Source organism: Plectropomus leopardus, chromosome 13 (genome assembly GCF_026936395.1).
Source record: "Plectropomus leopardus strain MGB_pleo_1.0 chromosome 13, ASM2693639v1, whole genome shotgun sequence".
NCBI classification, from domain to species: Eukaryota; Metazoa; Chordata; class Actinopteri; order Perciformes; family Serranidae; genus Plectropomus; species Plectropomus leopardus.
Genome location: NC_142188.1, coordinates 25762684 through 25785652, shown reverse-complemented (window position 1 = coordinate 25785652; position 22969 = coordinate 25762684). Strand labels below are relative to the sequence as shown.

The following is a 22969-nucleotide window of genomic DNA, read 5'->3' as shown; positions in this document are numbered from 1 at the left end:
GGCAAATATTTGTGTTTTGATTTCTCTGTGTATTTTCTCTTTGTGCATGAGCAGTGTGTGCCGGCATGCATACATGGTTGTGCATGGGCGTCTCTTAGTGCCCCCTGCCCCCTGATGCCGTTAACAACCAGCTTTCGCAGTCTGCCGATGCGGTTGAGGGGTGTCCATGTTTGGTTTTGCGTTGAATGAACAAAGAGCACAAAGCTGGAATCTCTCTCCTGTTGCTGTCGACTTTGACATTTGCTAGGATGAACAATGAGCACGACAACACTGATAAATGTCAGCCTTGTGTCCCTGTCCCCATATCTGTGTCCAACATCACCGCCGGTGTGAGTGATCAGGGTGTCTCTGTAATTCTTGACACCTCCTCCTCTCTTCCTCTTGTCCTTTTCTCTGGCACTCCAAGCACGGTTACGCTCATGTCTAACTTAATATACCCCACATGCAGCAAACGCAGCCACATGCACACCCCGCCCAAGTGTCTTTATATACCCTCTGCTGAGATTTGAAACACTTGGTTGCTTGCCCTGAGCTGAACACAGATTCCTCAACCTCTGAGGCGACCGGGCTTTCTGCCTGCAGAATTCATTATCTGTGCCTGAGCCGGCCTGTTTTTTATGTTTTGATAATCATCAATTTCAAAGCGAAGGGATGTTGTGAAACTCAGGCTTGACCTTTGTAGATTCCAACATGTCAAGGTTAACTGATGAATACATAAGTCTCGTGTGTATTATTCTCCCCTCAGTGACTGTGGTTTATCTAAAGGTTGCAGGATAATTGCAGAGCACTGGGTTGAGCAGAGCTGGAATAAAGGCACCTCCTTAATATACTTTGGGTGCAGATAATTTAATAGTGGACCAGTTATTAAAGGAACAATTCACCATGAAACAAATCGGTCCTATCAATAAACAGCTTTTATTGCATGCTGTGTGGGCTTAAAAAAACAGCATTAAACATCAGTTATTGCTACCAATTCAGAATTACGCTTCTATCAAGAGCAACCATTTTTATATCTCATCAATAGAATGAGCTGCCAGATTCTTAATAAATGGTAGCCTCAATGTAATGAGATGTTGCCAAAACAAGAGACATTTTGAGGAGGATGCTGAGGAAAAAACGTTTTGCTCTCTGCACTACAATTCATAGTTAAAGGAATACTCAACCCCCTAAATGAGCATTTGTGTATGAATTACTCACCCAGTGTTCATGATAAATTCATAAAGAAATTATTGTTTTTCTTGCATGCCCCCGGTAAACGAAGGGTCCAAAAACAGACAAATATCGATGAATTGAAGTCATTGGGGTCCATGTTTAACTACAGCTGAACTATATTCAAACATCTGTTTGCAAACTTTCACACAACAGATATACCAAAGTCACATAATAACTCAAAAAACTAGCTGATCGAGGCAACGTTAGACCAGCAGCTACCGGGTTCAGTAAGGTAAAGTCAGTTTTGAATAGTAAGGCTTAAATGAAAATGCATGTGTTTGCAAAGTACTGAGCACTGGGTATATGAGACTTGGATTATGCTGCACAAATTATATGAGAGTTTGTAAACAGATGTTTTGATATAGTTTTATTGTTAAAAGCAGACCCCTTTTACACCAATTTATCTAAAAGTTTCTCGTTTTTGCATTCTTCGTTCACCGGAGCTGTGCAAGAAAAGCAATGTTTTCTCCACAAACTGACTGTAACATGGGGTGAGTTGTTGATATACAAATGGTTATTATTGGGGTGAAGTATTGCTTTAAAGCAATAGCTCAGCATTTTTTAACAAGTCCTATTCCCTTCATCAGCAGTTATAGAGGAAAAAATTGGAAACGAAAGGCTGAAGTTCATGTCGATGAGAGGGAAAGTCGGGTGCACCAGAAAATTGAACTACAACACTTCATTACAGAATAACTCCTGTGCACTACAGCGCTATATAGAAGCATCTGAGGGTGAGAGTTTCCTCTGTAAAGTACAAAGGAAAGAGGAAAAGCTCACCAAATCTGATGAGCCGACTCCAATGGGCTGGTAAAGTCGATGCATTTACTCGGCAAGCTCAATGAATATAACCCTCGGACCTGCAGAGAATTTGCAAAGCCTGCTGGCAAATCATCTGTGCGTTGCAGCCTGGCTCCTTTCTTTCCTGCTGTGGGTTGGAAACTTATCTCACCATGCCCCCCCCTCCCACCACCACCATGCTCCCTTCATTCCCCAATCCCTCTGTGTCCCCTTGGCCATGTCCTGCCAGCTTCAGACCACTGCATTTCCTAATGCCTGCCTCAAATATGTGCGTCTGACCTTTCTCAGAGTGTCTCCGGGGCTTTTATCGCGTACAGACACCTGTAGTCTGACCAAACTGGCTTCTCATTATATTCTGGCTTCTTTAATACACCTTGAATCATCCAGTGTGAATGGGTAATTAAAATGAAAATGACCCTGCTTTTCCACTGTATCCCCTCCCCCCTCCACAAGGGTTTAGTGTGACAGGCAAAGGATGGAGCTCTATTTTGCTCTCTCCCCTTTAGCCAACTTGAGAAGGAATATCTCTAGGGATGCGAGAGCTAGCTGAGTGTCACTCAGCATCTATCCCGCTCGCCTCCTCTCCCCCTGCCTGTGACAGGACCGCCGCTGAGCATTCCTGACACGTTCGGCGAGGGCCCTGACTGTAACCACTAACACAAACAGAGACAGGGAGGATGTGACATTTATTGCATTCGCAGAATTCTGACTTGCATTGCAGAGTACAGTTTGAGAAGCCTCTAGGAAAATATAATATTTGAACACAATTACGTGATTGAATATGATTATATTAGCCATGCCATGTGCTGTATGGCACGTTGAGATGAGGACATTAATATAACGAGTGTAGTTTTCCCCGGAGCAGGTGTGGGACTTCATTTGTTGGCTAATAATATCATTTACCCATCTGTTTCTTTCTTCTTTTTTTTTGTTAATCAGACTGCGACTATGATGATATGCGTCTCCTCTGAGGCACAATTCTGCCTCAGTCCAAAGACCTCAGTCCTCAAAGCCTTAGTTCTGTCTCCAAACTTCTGCCTTTCAACCCATCGACCAGTCATGCAACCTCACCTCCAGGCTTAACACCTTCTGTTTCCACACATTCTCTCTCCAGTGAGCTCCCTTCAAAGCCAAAACAGGCAGCCTCAAATGTCATGATTTTTGGAATCCAATGGGAATCTATTGTTCCGAGCCTGATTGAAACTTCTGTTCCTAAAAAGCGCAGTTATCCCCAGACTCGACAATCAACATCACACATAAACGCACACGAGTTCTCAAAGCAGCAGAGCTGTGCTCTGGTCTACGAGTTCAATAATGAATGAAATAAAGCGGCATAATTAAATTAAATGTATCCTCACTCTGTCAGTCGCCTCCCTTCTTTCTCCACTGTGACCCACCTCTAATCGAATCGCAGCAGCAGCGCTTTATTAAATCTCAGGTACCCGGTTGTCTTTATTTTAATCCATCCGTGCCAAAGGAGTGAGATTTGATTTAGCTGGGACAGCAAATGCAGGCTTTTTTTTCTCTGTCTGGAGTATGAAATGGAAACTTAAGCAAAAGCTGTACGTTTTCCTTCCAGCAGTGTTCGGTCTGTAAGTTGTGGATTTGTGATAAATCCAGGCTCACCTGCTGCGAGTCTCATCCACCAGTCATTGCAAATTTCTCTTTTTGGTGTTAAAACATTGTGACAGCAGATTTTTTCAGATGTACAACTCTGAAAAGCTGATGTGAACTCATGTGCACTGTAAAAATACATCTATTTATGTATGCCTAATGGGCTTTTGGGGGAAAATGTGTTTCTGACCCACTTTACCAAATTAGAAGTACACTTAAAGTAGTCATTTTCAGTTGACACTGTGAGATTGTCCAAATAACAACACAGTAGATGCCAGAAAGTGTATTTAAATGAATGGTGCAACATTTTAGGAAATATGCTTATTTGTTTTCTTGATAGTTAAGGAGATCAATACCACTCTGCACTAGATTTAAATTATTTAGTGAGCTTTAAGCCGCTGATAGGCAGGCTGTGTCTTTATGTTAAACTAGCCAGCTGCTGGCTCTACCCTCATATTAAATGGACAGATATGAGAACAGTATTGATTCTCTCATCCAACTCTTGGCCAGAAAGCAGGTGTAATTCCCAAAATGTCAAACTACTCTTTTAATTATAGGGGCTGGTGGGGTCTGTTGGGACATTTTTGTATCGACGCAAGATAACCTTCCATTACTCAGACTACTTGAAAAGTAATGAAAATAATTTTATCCCTGAACAGATACAGATCTCTTCTAACACTTTATAAAGTTCTTTAGACTCCAACCTAAACATTAAAGGCACAATTCTGTAAAATTAAAAGGAGGTCCCAAAATTCTGCCTCTGGTTGGGAGAGGGGGTAGGGTCGGTTGGTACATCTTGTTCTGGATTAAAAATATCATAAAACTATGTAATTAAACTAAAAAAAATGAACACCTTATATTTACAGTGTAATTAAAAAGAGACATTTATTTGGCTAAAAGAAGAGATGTGGAATTTCTCTAGTCTTCATTCCAGTAGCACTTATCAGCTCTATGTGGTTATTATAGGCTACATATAGCCTATAGGTCAATGTAGGCTCTTGAGCTTGTTTCATTTTGTGAACACACAACCAAACAAATATACAAACAACAATAACAACACATTAACTTGGAATTAAAAAAAAGTTAAAAAGTTTAACTATGCTCATACAAAATGTGTTCAGGGATTGAAATAGAAGATTTATTAGTCATTTTTTAAACGAAGTTTAAAAAGCAAAATTACATTCGTCCTTGATCCTGCTACATCTTTGGAGTTGAAGGAAGAGTTGATTAAAATCACCAGCTACTATGAAAAATTCCAGGTGGTTGCTCGGGCATGTTGTTGCTGACGGCATCATACAATTCCTGTAGTGTATTTTTTGAATTTGCATCAGAGTCTTGTGTCCTTATTGCTCCCAACAAGGTCCAGCCATCCAGTGCAACAGCTTGATTGGGATGTTAGGGGTTAACCTTGTCTCTGTGAAGATCCACGCAGGGCAGTTTCTGAATTCCCATTGCTGAGTGAGTCTCAAATGTAGGCTTTTATGAAGTTCATGCAGTTAACATTCGCAGTTGGTCTTATTCAAAAAACGTCTTGAGAAGACGTCTCCAAATTTGGCACAAATGTCCACTTTGAGTGAAGGACGAACCGAAGTCAAGGTCTTCCTGAAGCCGGCCTCCTAATTCCATTAACACAATATCTCAAAAACAACTTGAGGAAATTTCTTTAAATCTGACACAAACATCGACTTGGACTCAACAATGAACTGATTAGAATTTGGTGGTCCAAGGTCAAAGGTCATGGTAAACATGGGCTCAAAAAATTCTAGTCTTTTCTGTATCATATCCTACAACAGTATGATTGAAGATAGACAACAGAAGAGACAAAAGTATATGCTGTAGATTTCAAAATATAATGTGAGGAATAGTGGTAAAGTGTGGCCAAGTATAAGCGTGATGAATGGCATAGTTGTTTCTAACTTGCTAAAACAGCACTGTCCCAACTTTCCCACTTGACCTCATTCTCCATTAGCTTTTGCTAATACACCACTATAATGCTATTCTAATTTTAACATGAAACTGTTTCCAGCTTTCAGTATCTTAGTCCTCCTTCTAATGTGCATCCTGCCTCTCGGGTTCTTCAGGCAAACATATATACAGTATAAATGCACCGTGTCATCAGCTTTATGATATAGCACCTTCAACACCAAACATTTGTTACCCCTCGCCAATTTAAAAATAGAAGATGACACCAACTAAACTAAACAGACTGAGACCAAGCACTTTGATACAGCACATCAATTACTGAGTGACTGAAGAGAAAAAGCGTAAAAGCAACAACCAAATGCCTCTGCTCAGACTCAGAGGTGTTGAGTGGCCGTCCAAGCAGTATGTTGCTGATTTGTCCACACAGACAGGCTGCCACCCACCACTGGGACAAAACTGGGCCAGGAATCAGAGAGCCGGCGAACAGTCTGCTCCACAATCCTCTCTCTTCATATCTCTTATTATCACTGCTTGAATCTCTCCTCCTCATATACAGCAAGCATATTGAGGCCCGAGCTCTCAACATTCACCACTGACCATTTAGCTTTATTGACCAGCCCAATCCTCCAGTTGGATTTGATGGCGTGTAAGAAGAGGAATGGGAATTTACCAGTGGTAAATGAACCAGAAGACGAACTGAACAGAGAAGGATGGGGATTTCCCTCAGGGCTTCAATACAACCTCTCATCCTAATAGCTTGTAAATCTCGTAAGTCATTTCTCAGCTCCCCGCTATATGATTAAATGACTCGAGTAATAAGCAGGGGGTGACATGTGGGTGCCATCTGACTGAGAGAAAGGCAGTGATGATTGCCCACCTCTGGTCTGGAGGGAAAAGTCATTTTAAAGTGTGTCCCAGATCGAGCAGATGGTCAGCTCCTATTCTTTTTCCCCTCAGTCCCTTCACCAGAAACACGCACTCCTAGATTGCCAGTATGCGCCTTGTGAGGGTGCAATCGAATGTGAACGGACACAATAGCTCTGCATCCTTTTGAAAATGTCTCTGGGTTGCATCAGGTGCTGCAGAACTCACACAACGCTGGTGCAAAGAGCGACAAGGTGAGGAAAAGAGCTCAACCTTACCACTTAAGAGGGACAAGACTTTCCCCGAGCTAAAACATCAGAACAGACCTCTTGCTCTGTCTGGGGATTTGCGCCTTGTGGTCGGAGACATTGCAGATCTCCCTGATATTTTCCATTTCTCTTAAGAGGTGAAGGTCACTTGCTGTGGCTGCTAAGTGAGCTCTGCAGTGCTAGAGCTGCTCCATGGCCTCTTGCACCTGTAGATAAATGCTGTGTGGCTGTAGTTTAATAAGGCCTCTTGGCGTTAAGCTGTCGACCCGTCCAGCCCCCGCTGGCAGATATAATGCGATCAATATTGATGAAAATGCTCAGCTTTGGTTTGGATAGATCTGTGATAGGGGTGATGCAGGAACACACTAACAGCAACACAAAGGCACACACAAACACAGACAAAAAAGCACACATAATCAGCCAAAAGATTACTTTCAAACTAAGTTTTTTTGAAAATGGGAGTTTGCCTGAAGTTAATCCAACTAATCTATTCAACTCTTCTGTATGCACCATTGCTTCACAGCATATCTAACTAATTAAGGAGGAATTTCTTCTTTTTTTCTTTTTCTTCAACACTCTGTCACGGTGGCACAGCGGAAGATATGTATTCCCAAGGCCATAGCCACCGATTTTGCCCACAGTGCATTGTAAATCAAGAGCTTTCAAATCAGCTGCTCTCACTGTTCTGCTCTTGATGCTGTTGTGTGCTAAATCTCCAAAGTGTTTCAGCAATTCGGTTTTATTTCTTTGGCTGTGGCTGGTGGCATCGTCGAATTAGAATGTGCATCTTGCAGAGATGGATAGGAATCGGTGATGAAACGTTGGCCCAATTTGCAGAGCTTTAATGAAGAGGATGAAGAATAGAGAGGAAAGCCCAAAATTTTGCAGTTAGAAAAGGTCAGAGGTAAAGATTTAAAGCCTAAGGGTACTTATGGTCTGCTCTTTATGGAAATTGATGTGAATGCATGGTGTACCCTGTACTCACTGAGCATTAACTATTTGCTGTAAAATGAAGCTATCCACCACTGTCAAGTTTTTGAGAAGTGTGATGCCGGCAGCGGTTATCTTAAGACCTTCACACATTCACCTTCAGACCCACAGTCAATAATACTTGGGCCCCTATAGAAGCCATCACGCCTTTGCTCAATAATGTCTCCACACAGAGCAAACACAAGCATATAAAACAGAATGAGGTGCTCCCCAGGCAGCCAGTAGGCGGTGCTGAGTTCAGGGCTTTTTGTGCGCTGCGCATTTATGGGCACTTAGAGAGCTCATCTACCCTCACCAGAGATCATGTCAGAGGGCTTTGAGTCTCACTGGAGTCGGCTTATGTAGAAAAACAATTCAGATTATGTTCATACTTCTTCATGTGCATGACAGAGAGACTTCTGATTGGTGTTTTTCACAATTTCTTTTTGTTTCTTCTCAGTGTCTCTGTATCTCCTGCTCTCATGGCCATCTACAGAAAGGTTTCTAAGCTTGAAAATAAGCAGGAGAAAGAGGTACAAATGTAACCAGATAAAAGCCACAAACAAAAACTGTGAATGTCAAATGTGAGAAAAAAAACAACTCTTTTGGCTGTTACGCAGACATCTGTCTGAATGTGCCAGTTCTGAGTTTGTTTCCACCATAATGCAGCCTACCATCACCTTCCGGCTCTCTCTTTGAATCAATGTGATTACAATTATTTCCCAGCAGGATAAATTGGGGCACACGCTGTGTATGTCATTACCTCTCCAAGCTCTGACATTAGCTCCACTAATGTGACTGTAATCCACATTGTCCTTCCCTCCTCACTCAGACAAATGCATCCTCCGTCAGACAGCCCGTAAATGATGCGCTTCCTACTGCTTTCATCTCAGCCTGTAAATTACAATAAAAGGAAAATGAATTTCCACAAAGCCCAGGCTCCTCTATCCATGGAATCAAGGAAGAAGCCTTGATTAATTCCAGCTGTGTTCAACGTCTGGAGCCTGGAGTCCTTAAAGTGCACTAAAACCATGTTGGAGGGTTTCTTTTAATAAAGTTTAGAGTTGGAAAAGAGAAGATGAGGCAAAAAGAACTCGAGCCAAGGAGAATCCTTGGAGGACGGTATTGATTTGTTGGAGGAGATTGGATACAAATTCTCCGAAAGTAGGAGGAATATTATTACATGTCCAAAAGGCATTTTAATTTTGAGCTTATGAAAGTGATCATCCCCAGCAAATACAGTGATGGTGAAGATATCTGAAAATAGAACACCATAGCGAGATTGAAGGTGTTCATTTCCCTCCATAGCTGCATCAGTTTCTGAAATACCTATATCGAGTTGTGAATCCCTCAAGCTTACTGTGAGTAAGAAGTCTGAATTCAGCATGGGAATGGCAGACTCTGCCACTTCCAATTCAAGCTACTATATAGGTGGATTGGCTGCTCGATTAATAATCATGATTATTTTAATTGATATTGAAATCACGATTATTTTATGATTATATACGGTTGGTTTGTGTTATTGCATGACTTTTGGAACTGAGTTGTTTCGGTTTTCTCATCTGCGTGTCCAAACTGGGAGCACTGACAACACACAATTCTCAGTGAAGGCTCAGTCACGAAGGACTTCTAGCAGCATCCTCCCTGCTGCTTGCCCAGTGCCCGTGCAGTGCTGCTATGCATTAGGAGAGAGGGGCAGAGATGGGAGGGACTCAGCAGAGCAGCCATGCACTGTCCTGTGCAGCATGCATGGGAATGAAATATAATATAGTATACTTGAATGCATTTCTTGCTTACCCTGACTGTCGCTAAATAAAAGTCAGCAAATTGGCAACACTGTTTTCAACTCACGCAAACTTCTGTTTCGACTTTGGGAGGCAGGGGCCAAGTGCTTCCTCTGAAAAGGGGTGTGCTTGATTTCAAAAGTAAAAGACATAACGGGATCAACGCTGGCAGCACAAAATCGTTTTATTTCAATTATTTTGATTTGAAAATCTAAGGAATACATAGTCGTTATTGAAAATAAAATGTGATCAATCAACAAGCCCTAATAGGCAGGTATCAACACAATGTACAAACACCATATATACATATATATATATATATATATGTGTGTGTGTGTGTGTGTGTGTGTGTGCGTGTGCGTGTGTGCGTGTGTGTGTGTAACTATTTATTTCATTTAATGAAAATCTTAAGGATTTTACCTTTAAAACCTGTTTAAGTAGCACAGTTTTACTTGTAGCAACTACTATCAATAAAAAAGAGGCTACGTAGGCTCATAACTGTGTTTGTTCCTAGAAATTTATACTGAAGTCCAGAGATGCGTTTTGTGGTGTTTATTAAACAAAAGAATGGCGGCTGAAATAACTCAATTAAGATGAAATAAAACGTGATATTAACAGGAACTTAACTCACCGTCTTTGTTTAAGTGCCACTACACCAGTGAAAAAACAGGTTAAATTATGTGACACCACACCCCTGTGCCAATCAATGCTTCCCGAGGCGAAAGCAATCAAAAGAACGTATGCAGCCAAATAAATAATAAACATTTGCTTAATATACATTCTGGCTCCTATGATGGAAACAGCGGACTCCACCGCTACCAGTTAAAACAACTAGATAGGAAGGTATTGACACAATGTACATACACTGAATGAGTATTAAAAAAAAAACACATGCTGACCATGGTATAAAAAATGGGTTTTGATTTCATGAAAATCTTCGGGTTTTTTTACCTATAAAGCCTGTTTGACTGGCCCAGTTTTTAATAATAATATTTCCCTGCAGCATGTTTGTGCATTCAATGTGCATTCCAACTTGACAGCAAATATTGTGAAGATGAATTTTATCTGTGTAGTTACCTTGGGAGGAGCGTGTGCCTCAGACTCATTAAGACGTTAGGGGTTGGATGCGCGATAAGCCTTGCAGAGTGACATGTAGACCACTGCCGTATTTAATGACCTGAGAGCTGTGTGTGTATGTTCATAAGAGAGAAGGCGGAGAATGTGTCTCTCTCTCTCTGCTTTTAATCCCTGCGGACTAAAATAACATTCCCAGTCACTGATGTCTGAACAAGAGAGCTGAAGAGAGGACAAGCTGAGAAAATAGAGTAATTCATGAAGCATATTGTGTGTCATTAGCACGGTAATATTTTTGCGCGCCACATACCCTAAATGTAATGCAGCCGAAGTGAATCATGCACACGGGCTCAGCAAGGTGTAAAATGAACTAGTGCTGATTAGGCTGCTCTCTTGCAAAAAACATCGTGACACACAGTTATCAGCGGACCAACAAATAGACTTTCCACAGTGTGTAATACGCCGCATGTCTTTCAGATAGATTAAAAACGTGTAATTGATTTCCCAGTTGCTTGAGGAGAGGGAGAATAAGGCGATTTGTTCTACATGAATCCGTTTTTATCTAGGAAAGGTTTTTGCAGAAGATGCATGTGCCTTTTTACCCGGTGGCCTCCTTCACATTTCCACAGTTAGATTCACACTGAGGAGCTGCACAGGATATATCCTCACACTCCTGCCGCTGGCCAGTGAGCAGCTCTACTGGAGCAGATGCGTGATAAATGCCTTGCTAAAGGGCATGTAGTTGTTTGGGAGAGAGCATTACTCAATTTCTATTTCCACCCTCCATCTGGAGAATAAACTGCTGGACTCAAGAATCCTTCCACAAACTTTAGGCTACTGCTTCACCTGTTGTTATTTATTTAGGTCTTGTTTTTCTCAAGGTTGTTTTTTTATTATTTGTCCATTACTTTTCGCCAAGACTATTTCACTGTATTTCCATTTCTTTTAGTCATATATGTCATCCATTTGTCATTTGATTATTTCATCAAAATTTAACATTTATCCATTACATAGGGTTCCATTAAGGGAGAATGGGGTTTGTTGTCCCATTTATTAGCTGTCACTCCCCAGAAGTTGCTATTAAAAAAATGTGCCAAAATTTTAAGAACCAGGGTCAGAGGTCATCTACAGGGTCATGTTAGGACACTTTGCATTTAGATGACTAGTGTTTGTTTTACATGTCAGAATTTAAATATCCACCTTCTAGGCTTATTTTTAATTTGTTTGCAATAAAACAAAATTGCCATTAAAAATCATAAAGGGAGAGCTTTAATTTAGTTTTTTTTTTGTTAGCTAGGCTACAACATGTGTTTGTTAGCTTAGTCGGTAGCAAAAAATTCCAGTTTGGGGATGTTCTTCACATTGTCTTTGGAGTTGGTTGTTACATGCATTTCTCTTTATTTTGTTCTCTGCAGTTTTAAATAAAGATGAAAAATGAATTTAATTAATCAATTAAATTGAAGTTTTTTTATTTCACTTTTAGGAATGCTTCCATTTTACATTTTTCCCTATTAAAATAACACAGGGACAGCCAACGCCACTTTGTGTGTGAACCATAGACGGTATTTTGGATGTAGCTATAAAAATTATAAAAATTCATCCCCCGTATAGTGATCATAAGGGTTGAAATTAGCAACTCAACAACAACATGAGAGTGAATTGAACAGTAGTCAAGTGTTAAAAAAGTGGCGTGGCTATTTTATAGGGCACACACTGCGGTGTGTGTGTGTTTGTGTGTGGTTGCACAAGAGCGAGCGTGCGAGTGACATGAGTGTCACTGAGTGCATCGGAGAATACGGAGGAGAGCAGAGAAACGGGTGTTCACTTAGCAGTAAAAGTGGTCGTCTTAGCAGTAAATGTGCAGTTAAAGTCACAGTTTTCAGTTAATAAATTCTGCTGCTTCTCAGGACCAAGTGGAGCTCATGTGTGTCGCTTTCCAGCTGCTGGTTAAAGTGAAGGGAGTTAACCCCGAAGTTACTTCAGCCCTGAAGGTAAACAAATCTCGGCTGTGCACGCTGACTACGGTCTAGGAGCTGAAACAGGGAAGGTTAACACTGGTAAACTTGTGTTGTCCCTTTCCCAGTGTGATATAAGCAGTTAACAGTAACATTAAGTTCAGGTAGGCGATGCTAGCTTGCAGAGTTAGTGACTGTCTCTGTCCTCTGTCTTGCTAAAGTTGGGATAGGCGGTGTGTCTCCTGTCTGTCTGCATCATGAAAGACCTCAATGTGAAATATAACCATTTATTACGTTTGATATAGGACAACAGGCGACAGTATGTGTAAAATTTCAGCTCGAAAGAGATAATAAGAGGCACATGAGGCAGCGTGCATTAACATGTGCACGTGCATTAACAAAAACAAAATCTTTTTGTAAATATTTAGAGTTTGGAATATAACAAACTCCAACATAACACACTTGGTACCCATCCCCAGGTCCCAGGGAGGTCAGGGTCTGCTCTGGATGGATGTCAAAAGTTCACAAGACACATTTGACACTCCATATCATTTAAACAAAAAAATCTTAAGGAGAAAAGGTCAATCCATTCCTACTTGACATTTTAGGTTTCTGTTACACATTCAAAGAAAGTCTGGTGAGGCTCACGTTTTGGGGAGTTCAAATGAATTAAAAAAGTGTGACAACCAACCCCGTTATATTCTTGTCGGCTAGAATCACTCACACAGATAGTTAAAAAACATGACATCAGGGCTTTTGTCATAGTAAATGTGCTGCGGGCAGGGGCGCTGAATAGCAGTGAAAGGACAGAATGACTCAAGTGACCCAGAGCAACAGCGACACTGGCCCATGCCAGGGGAATGCAGATGTTTGCTATTTTTGTCGTTTTCATGGGTCCCAAAATTTTTTGGTGGTACCCTTGAGCGTACAGCTGTACGTCAGATTTATTTTTGAACATACACGGGCCCGTTTTTCAGGGAGCCGAACACATAGAGTGAGATTACCCTCCACAGTTCTGCTGTAATACTAGTTATGCGTCCTCATTCCACTGTTTTAATACTAAATTTCCCCAAGGACAGAGCTGATTTTTGCATTTTGTTGCGAGATGACAATACCCCAGCAACACTGTAGTTTAAAAAAATATTTAAAAAAATATTAAATATTTGAAGCTCTCTGTTGCCCTAGGAGGTACAGTATCTCACAACCCAACTGCAGAACGGAGCAGCCTATTGAATTGTTTCATAGTGCAGTGACAAAAAGAGTTTGTCGAGACGACGGAGAACAAGGTCGTGTCTGACAGATCACTGGGTGGCCAGGGAGGGCTGGAGGAAGTAGAGGCATGCTAATTTGCTCCCACTTCGTGAGAGTGTGAAACAGCAGAGCTCTTCGGTGTAGGTGATCTCGGGTGAAGTCGCCCTGCCTGCATGTCCTCAGATTTGTTTATCCTTGTGGGAGAGCCAACAAGTCTTTTTTTCTTTTGGTCTTCAAATGCAAAGATGTACGCATAATCAGATGTGGTATGCTGCTCTGTGTAAACACATTTCCAAAATGCCTTAAAAACTAGTAACTGATCACTGTACGTTTGCTCTTTGCCACAGATTTACCGAGTTTTTGGAGCCCTTTGAGAGAGTGATTCAACCAGAGGAGCTTTGGCTCTACAAGAATCCTCTCGTTGTGTCAGACCACATTCCCAAGAGGGTCATGTTCGTAAGTACCTGCTGTCTAATTACGCTTTCCTCTTTTCTCAGACTTGATTGCCACTAAATACTTGGTCCTTATTGAGGTCTACATGAACTACATCCCCTGCTTAATTCTTTGTAATCTTTATGCTGCAGAAATCCTTCACTTAGGACGATCAATACAGCAAAGCCTCTTCTTTGCACTCTTAAGTTTAGGCCTGAGTCGTCTTGATAGATGTGAAAAGGGCTTTACAGAAACTGTGGTGATTAACACTTCCAATTTAAATAGAAATTTCTCTTGGACAGAAGTAGGTGGTCAAAGGATAGATTTTAAAAGATACATTTTGAACCAATACACCAATATTTTTCCTTTGTTGTATATACTAACCAGATAACCTGAAGAATCGTCTGTGCTGATTTTGTTCTCATTGAAAATCACTGGCTTCAGTATAATTGAAATACCGCATACTGGGCATCAAAGAGCTCTTTCCAGTATTGTGGTGAGTCATACAGTGTTTTCAGATTTCAGATATGACAACACTCACAATGCCAAAGCTGACAAGCTGTTGTCAAACCAGAAAATGCTGTACTAATACTATTTTCAGACTATTTGTTTTTTTTTCCAAACCTTAATGTACCAGAGCAATATGTTCTGAGATCCAGTCGGACCTAATCATTTCTGAAGATATCTATATGGAACCAGTTTGTGCCCGAGAGGCCCAACACTGTTCATATCTGAGAGGAGAGTGACCTGAGATTTTATAGACCTGACCAACCCAGGTAGTTCAAATTGCTATTAAAAGTACTGTTTAAACTGCCACACAAAAAAAGAGGGTTGGAAGGGGAAAAATACTGGTACATATTTGCACGTTGTATTTGATATTTGTACCCCACAATATATGCCAACAAAGACACATTTCTGATTGGCCACACTAGCTGTGGAAGAACCTTTTGTTTATATATCAGTAAAACAAAACAATAAATACAAGCAAACTAAATACTTGCTCTGCGCTGCTCAAATTTTTTTTTCACATTTTTTTACAGTCATGTAATCTAATCCTAAATCAGCCTAATCATCACATAAGGTAAAAACATTTATGCCTTTCTCTCACGATCAGCACTGATCACAGTCTTTTACAATCCATTTGGATATTACACACAGTGGTAAATAGACCTGTGACCCACAAACAATAATGAAACAGGGACTCACGCGTTCTACGTTAGGTCTTGGGTCCCATACATCTAGCCTTGCTCTGTCCAAAGTTAAAAAAAATACATCAACAAGCATGTCTAAATCTAAATCTCCGGTTTGGAGACATGCCTTGTAATTATCTGTTGGCAAACAGCAGCCAGACGCTTCGACTTTCTGTTGTCTTGTTGTCACCCTGAGCAGAGGCTCCAGGGAGTCAAAGCACTGGGGTAAAACGATATAGAACAGTTGCTCGGTTCTGTAACTTTTAAACAGAAATAGTGACCATCTAAACCTCAACGTCCAGGCACTCTCAGTGAAATGGGTTTGGTATGAAACAGAAGTGCTTTAAAAGCTGCTGTAATATGAATACCTGAATGATAATAGTGCTCAAGGGCAGAAATGGGGTCCTGATAATGATTGCATTATGAGCCTTCTCTTTATCCACCACATCAAAGAGTAATCAACACATATTTTACAGGTTTCACAAGGCCCTGTTGTAGCAGTATTTGCCTGGGAATGTGAATTTTAGCTGAATAATCCACAGTTTCAGTTCCTGTCTGACAGGCTGATATGTTCAATTCTGTATCGCTGGACATTTTTTGTCTGCATGCTTACTTGTGAGAAGACGTGCTAGTACTGCTTGATCAAAATATCAAATCAACTCAACAGGCAAAGACTTGCCCACCCATTGCTTGTTTAGATTACCTCTTTGCAAACTGACAGTATTTGACTGACTGGCACTCCACTTGGTCCTGTGCTCCCCCACACACATCAATCATCTCATTATGTGCAAAAACAGTTGCAGTGTAGGTGGTGAGCGCTAACTTTCATTTCAAGCTAGAAATAATTTTAGCTCCTGAAAGGTAATCCTTGTTAATGTTCGGAATATTTCTACCTATAAATAAAGAAATGACGGAATAAATTAAAAATCAACAGTAGAAACCACTTAGTGGAATACTTCACCCCTACATGACCATTTGTATAACAGTTACTCATCTATGTTATGTTGAATTAGTGAGGAAAACTTTTCTATCACCCGCCTCTAGTTAAAAAAGAATTAGGAAAAAAAAGGTAATGAATTGAAGAAAACGGCAAAACTATATCTATTGCAAACTGACACACAACTCATGCAGGATAATCTAAGATCCAGTTGTGTACAGGGAACTGAACAGAAAGTAAAACCTCTCTATGCTCTCTTTAAAACCAGACTCCATTGCCAAACACAGCCATTTTTACTTCGCTGAACATGGGAGCTGCTGGTCTACCACTACCTCAAATGGAAGTTTGAGTTATTTTGTGAATTTGGTGAATCCGAACGAACCTTTTAAAATGCCAGTCACAAAATAACACAAACTATAGATTGAGGTAGCGGTAGACCAGCAGTTCCCAGTTCAGTGATGAAAAATAACAGTTTTTGTCAAAGGAGTTCGGCTTAAAAGAGAGCATAAATGAATTTCACTTTCCTCCAGTTCTCTATCTGAAAGGGCCGTCTGTTTGGAAATTACCGAGAACTCGACTTGATAAATAAGACTACACGCTTTTATACTACACGCTTATGTGACAGTTAGTATATGGATGTTTTGATATAGTTTGCCGTTTTTAAACGATGACCCTTATTACTTCAATTCATTAAGCATCATGTAGTTCTTGGATTCCTCGTTCATCATGGAAGCACGCGAGAAAAACAAAGTTTCTTTGACAAATGAAACATAACACGGGATAAGTAATTGCTATACAAATGATCATTTAGAGGGTGAAGTGTTCCTCTAATAACATTTAGAAGCCTTTATGCCAAACCAATTTAACCCGCTATAAACATGAAGGGGTTATAACATCAACAGAAGTGGTTTTTCCTCATAAATTAAACATTAAGCTTTAAATTGCTCATCAACAAATGTTTTGTTAAAAGCACTTGAAATTAATAATTGAAAGCCTCCAGCAGAAAACAAAAGTACACACAAATGCCTGCAATTTTACTTCTTTGGCCATTTGTCTGTGGCTGCAGCGTCCAGCAACTAACAAACAGTGCCTTTAGCTTATCTAAGCTTATCTGAACACTATGATTTCTTATTTCCTTTTTAATCATGCTTTATAAAAATGTTGACAGTTTATGTTAACTTCAATGTCCATGAATCTTTGCTAGAGGCAGGCCAGTAAATAATGAGTCAGAGAGAAAGCCCCCCGACTCACTTGTCTCTTACGGAAAATGCTCTCAGTGGTGACACCCAGCAGTCAGGCTTCTTCAATGTCATTGTGCTGACAATAGCCCTGAAGGTTTGGAGAATTCATCAGGCCATTAAAAATAGTCAGTAGAGGGGATTTACATGAAGCTACACCCTGTCTCACTGTGACCTTCATTAAGATATATGCTGTACTCGACTCGTGAGTCACTCTCATTATGGGAGGGGAAGAATTATTCTCCACGCTTGTTATTTATTGTTGAGCCCAATGATCTTTAGAGTACAAGCTCCCTGATCAGCACAGCCTAAGGTCACATTTCTGTCCATAGAATATGAAAGCACACTAATGCTGGAGCATACAGCCCATAAATCAGTGCCTGAAAATCAAATCTCTTCTGTGATGAAATCTTTACTCTTCCCGTGTTCTGCAATTTTCATTTTCTCAACAAGTAAAACAAATGAACATTTTCTACAAGGTAGAATTAAAAGGGATTTATACCCATTTTCAAAAATCATACAAGTTAATCCTATGGTCGAAGACGGTCCAGAAGATTAGCAAACTCAAACAGCTCTCTCCCTAATCAAAAAAATGAGACTGCTAAAATTCAAATTTGTGTTGTCATAGGGTATAAAGTCTAAAACGACACCTTAGATAATGAATGGTGAAAGATGTTCGAGATGACACTTAGAGCACCCAGGGGAATGTTGCGCGTTTATGGGCACATTTACTGTTTCAGAACTGACACTACAATAGAATAAATCTGACAAGACTTACTTGTCTGGTTTCTGGCTTTGAGAGAGAGTGGCCCCTTTTACAGATTGATTGAGCCACTACAAAGTCCTGTTCTATGATAAATGTAAGTCTTCTGCTAAATGGCGGTTGATCTTGTCCTCTGCTCATAGGGGAAGCAGCTCTCGGACCTAATTTTTTCAATTTGCAGACTTTTACTTTAGCTGTTCTCCTTCTTGTTTTGATTAGCTGTTAACTGCAGCTACTTTTTATGCTCCTGCAGTGGCTGGAACACGAGCACGTGGTCAAAATGTTACACCTGTGATCTCATCCTGCAGGTTGTCCGTTTACGCCGAATTCACACTGGGCATGGAAGCAGTGTGTGAGCGTCACCCTACCTGTTTGGGGTTTTTTTTTTTCAGTGCCCATGTTGACAAGTTAGAGCATCCACACTGCTTGCATTAACAGAGCTTGTCAGGTGTGTCTAGAAAAACGGTGGTACCATGCAGCTATGTATTAAAATGACATAAATGTGATTAAGAATTATTTCTACTTATAACTGACAATGAAAATCACCCTAAATGCTGCAAATGTGAGTATAGTCTGCTGTCTAGGTAGAGTTAGTTAACTAGGTTACAGTTATTCACATATCAAGAGAAATATGACTTTTAAAAAGATGTCTTCAGTAACACATACATCATTTTAAACATGGATGTCACTGTTAGACACTGTGCACTGTGTGCAGCTTTCACTGAACATGTTAGAGCATCTAGAAATGTGAAAAAGATTAGAATTAACACTGGTGCCACGTGCCAAAATGCATCTTCTTTATTAGTCAAATGGCATAAATTCTCTTTAATAAGTGTCTTTAAATTGCCACGAAATATTATGAGACCAGATCATTTAGTTTGTCAAACCTTTGAGATGTTTTTGCATACTTAAATGAGTTTCCATGGCAACTCACACCCTCATAAGTACTGCTTTCCTCATCTGCATATGACTCCTCACATCTTTGATAACTGTTTTAAACTCCCAGGAGTGCCAATGTATAATTTTAGGCCGTGAAGAGCTTCTGTGAATAAAGTTCTGTTGGGAAATTGTAAATCTAAAGATAGCCGTTTCACCCTGCGTGTATTCAGTCACAGTGATAAAGTGATTGGAGCTGCTGTGACTGAAAGGGCACTGATACTCAGGGTGCATTTTGGATGTCACCAGCTGCTGAGTTGCTACAGCTTTGTTACTTAGACACATGTTTTTGCCAGAAGTACATACAAATACATACCGTGTATGTGAATCTGTGTCTGGCATTTTGTTTTTTCTTTGGTTGTTTTTTTTCTTTTTTTAACATTGCCAGCATGACCTCATTTAACTCATTCTACTCACTATGCGGCATACACTGAATGCCTCACTGGAGCAAAACACTGTTAAATGTGTTTCCATCTGCAGGTGTAACCAGTGTGATACTGTCCATGATAAAGGCTGTCTTGCATGGCTGTTTTGCACTGAATGTAAGGCCCAGTATGAGCACTGTGTTGTTTATAGTATGAGTAGTAGTAGTTGTAGGAATATAGGAATAGTAGGAATATCCTCCCTCTTGATTTAGTACGGTCAGATGGCTGAGAGCACCACTCAATGTTTTTTTAATGGTCTTTCATGCTTTTAGGTTGTAGAAAGTCCTCCAGGAAGTAGTCATTATTTTGCATGAAGGATTTTCAAAAATAAAAAAGAAGCCATGTTTTGTAGAAGGAGCACAAAGCGCTGTTCAATTGTTCAGCCAGACTGACAATTGAAAGGGCACAAAGAGACAAAAATACCAGAGAGCAACAGTTAAAGAAGAACATTATAATCACCAGGCACTGGTAAAAGAAAATGGAAGCTCAGCATCTAAATGTTTTCAGAAAAGTACAATAACAATGTGGAGTTAGAAGGCGAGTTGCTTTAAACCTATTCAATGTAACCACTGTAGACTGCAGAGGGCCCAAAGAAAAATTAGTTCCCAAAATATTTTGAGTACTCTTGTGGTGAAATAATGAGCAAAGGTCATCGGGGCTGGAAAAAAAAAAACTAAGTAGAAGGGTATTTGTAGGGGGGAAATTGTTAAAATACTATTCTTCCATGCCATGCAACACTGGGGACATCGACCGTACTCATTAAAATCTTTAGGCCAGAAGTTGCAAACAATACATTTGGTTTCTGAATAACATTATTTAATCTGTGTTTAAATAGCCATTATTGAAGGAACAAAGAAAAATATCAATATAACGGGTGATTCCAAACTTTTTAATGGTAGTATAATTATGTGCCGACATAGAGTGGTGAAGTAATGAGTCCTAAAATGTGGAAATCTGTTAGCCTTTCAGCACTTCCGGTTCCCTCGTCTTACAGTCTATGGGTTTTTGAATGGGTTTTCATTATGCCTTAAAAAAGGTCTGTGGTTTTAAGGTTTTACTTGTCTTTAAAAAGGCCTATAGTGTTTGTCCGGGACGTTAGATGTCATCACACTGGACACAGAAACTCATCAAACCCACTTGTCTGTGTTTACAGCTCAAACTTGTATCAGAGTCGCACTCAAACTTGTATATTTATCGATTGTGTTTTATCGTGTTTTTACAGTGTTTGTAGTTGTGACGTTTAAGTCGTGCGACCGCGGTGTGGTTCGTGCGTAGCCTAACAATACCTTTTTGCTTCTGGCAATTTCATTTACGCCTCAAAACATACAAAAGTGGTGTTCATCTGTGAAGATTATCATGCTGAACAAAATGTGTAAATCTCATAAACTTGTGTTTGTCAGAGAGCTTATTTTTGTCGATAATCGAAAATCCCATTTAAAAAAAATCCCATAAGGTTTTCAACGAAGGGAACCAGTGCGATACTAACTTCCTGGCTGGCCTGCAAAAATACATCATCCCTTCACCTCTCTATTGCAATGACATAAATAAGTTGTGGCTGATTGAATTTCTAAGTCAAGTGGTAACTGTTAGTGCACTTGAATCCTAGTGTGACTACATGTTTGAATCCAGCGACTTCAAAGAGGATAGCGAGGTATGAAATGAGTTTAAAACTGGCACTTACACAGATGCACACACGGCTTAACTGATGAACAGCACGCAAGGGAAATTCAGTATGTGTGTTATTATAATGGAACTGAAACTCTGCCTTTGTGTTTTTTTACTACCTCTGTTGCTTAAGGGGAAAGAAAATATATTGAATCTAGCCAAAACGTAATTAATACATTCTGAGGCATGAATAATTACCTAGGTGCTGAGGAGGCCCAAATCTTATCAAGTGAGGGGGCAAAATTCCTCTCTATGTAGGCAAGAGACCCCGCTGAACAATAAAGGAGCTTGTTTGGCACCTCAGTTTGTCTTGTTAAGATGAACTCTGAATAATTGATAGGTTCTTGTCATTCCCCGAGGCAAAAAGTCATTTTATGATTAACCTGCAAAACGGACCCTGTGGAATGCTGCAGTGCATCTTTAATGTCACAATAACTTTGCACCGATTGTCTTTGTTTCCTCACAGGCGATTTCGTTTCTTACCCCATTGGCGGTGATATTTGTAGTGAAGATAATTCAGAGGACGGACAAGACGGAGATCAAAGAGGCATGTTTAGGTACGTGGAGCCAATTACTTAAAATGTCACAAATGTGTTGTTGTTAGTCCCAGTCTTATTTGGGGTCTTTTACAGCATTTATATTAGCAACTCAATGGCCAGAATGAATGTTGGTATTGTACATTTCTGTATGACCAAGGACAGGTTAACATTTTTATACATAATAAGTTAAATTTGTACATTTTGTATGTAACAGATATGTTGACACTTTACTTTTCTTTGCGTTTTATTTTTATGTTGTTGCAACACTGTGGTTAATGTGTGGATAGTTTGTAGTTGTGTAAATGTAACAAACACGGCTGAAAATGTCCTGATATGTTGTTGAAAAAAACCTGGTCATGTCATAATAAACACAGCTAGAAATGTCCCGATGTGTTGTTAAAAAATACTCGGTTTTGTTGAAACAAACAAAGTTGCAAATGTCTCGATGTCGTTAAAAAAATACCTGGTTTGTTTGCTACAAACATGGCTGGAACTGTCCCAGGGTGTCGTTAAAAATACTCTGCCTTTGTTTTTTTGTTGGTCTTGATTAGTGGTCTGTTTCTGTCTGCTGCCTGGCAACAGTGTCATGCCATCCACCATCCCCTCCTCCTCCTGATGAGAAAACTCAGCTCATATCCATGAAATCCGAACTATGTCTCTTTAGAAAAGTTAAAATGATCTGTATGAAACGTGAAAAAGTAATGAACACATGGTTTGCAGAAACATACAATGCCAATATTTTATTCTGGTGACTGGACTGATATAGTTGCTGCACATACTACATTTGTTGTTTTTTAACCCGTACAAAATACTCCTCCCTCTTTCACCTGAAAGCATGGACTTATTAGTCACCTACTTTATTGTGCTTAATGATGCAGATTTTTCAACTCTGTGAACCAGCGTTTCAGTCAGTTTGTTACCACACAAGTTAACCTTAATCACAGAAGCCATGAGTATTTACATGCATTTAAAACTTCATGCTATTTGTTTAATTCTCACAACATCTGGGCATTTCCCTCACGCTGATTTTTCCCTGATTTGCCATTTCCCTCTGGGTCGAGAGGCCCTCAGAGGCTTTGGCACATCATAGAGCATTAAGAAAGTTTAACGCAAATCCAATTAAAGAGACAC

General features: G+C 40.1%; 1 protein-coding gene across 1 annotated transcript in view; it reads left to right on the top strand.

The window, feature by feature from the left end:
• Nucleotides 1-22969, top strand: part of plpp4 (phospholipid phosphatase 4) — a 56311-nt gene that overhangs the window by 14490 nt on the left and 18852 nt on the right. Inside the window, exons 2-3 of the mRNA XM_042502699.2 lie at nucleotides 14061-14169; nucleotides 21766-21856. Coding sequence (XP_042358633.1) covers nucleotides 14061-14169; nucleotides 21766-21856 — 200 coding nt within the window. The remainder of the gene's footprint in view (nucleotides 1-14060; nucleotides 14170-21765; nucleotides 21857-22969) is intronic.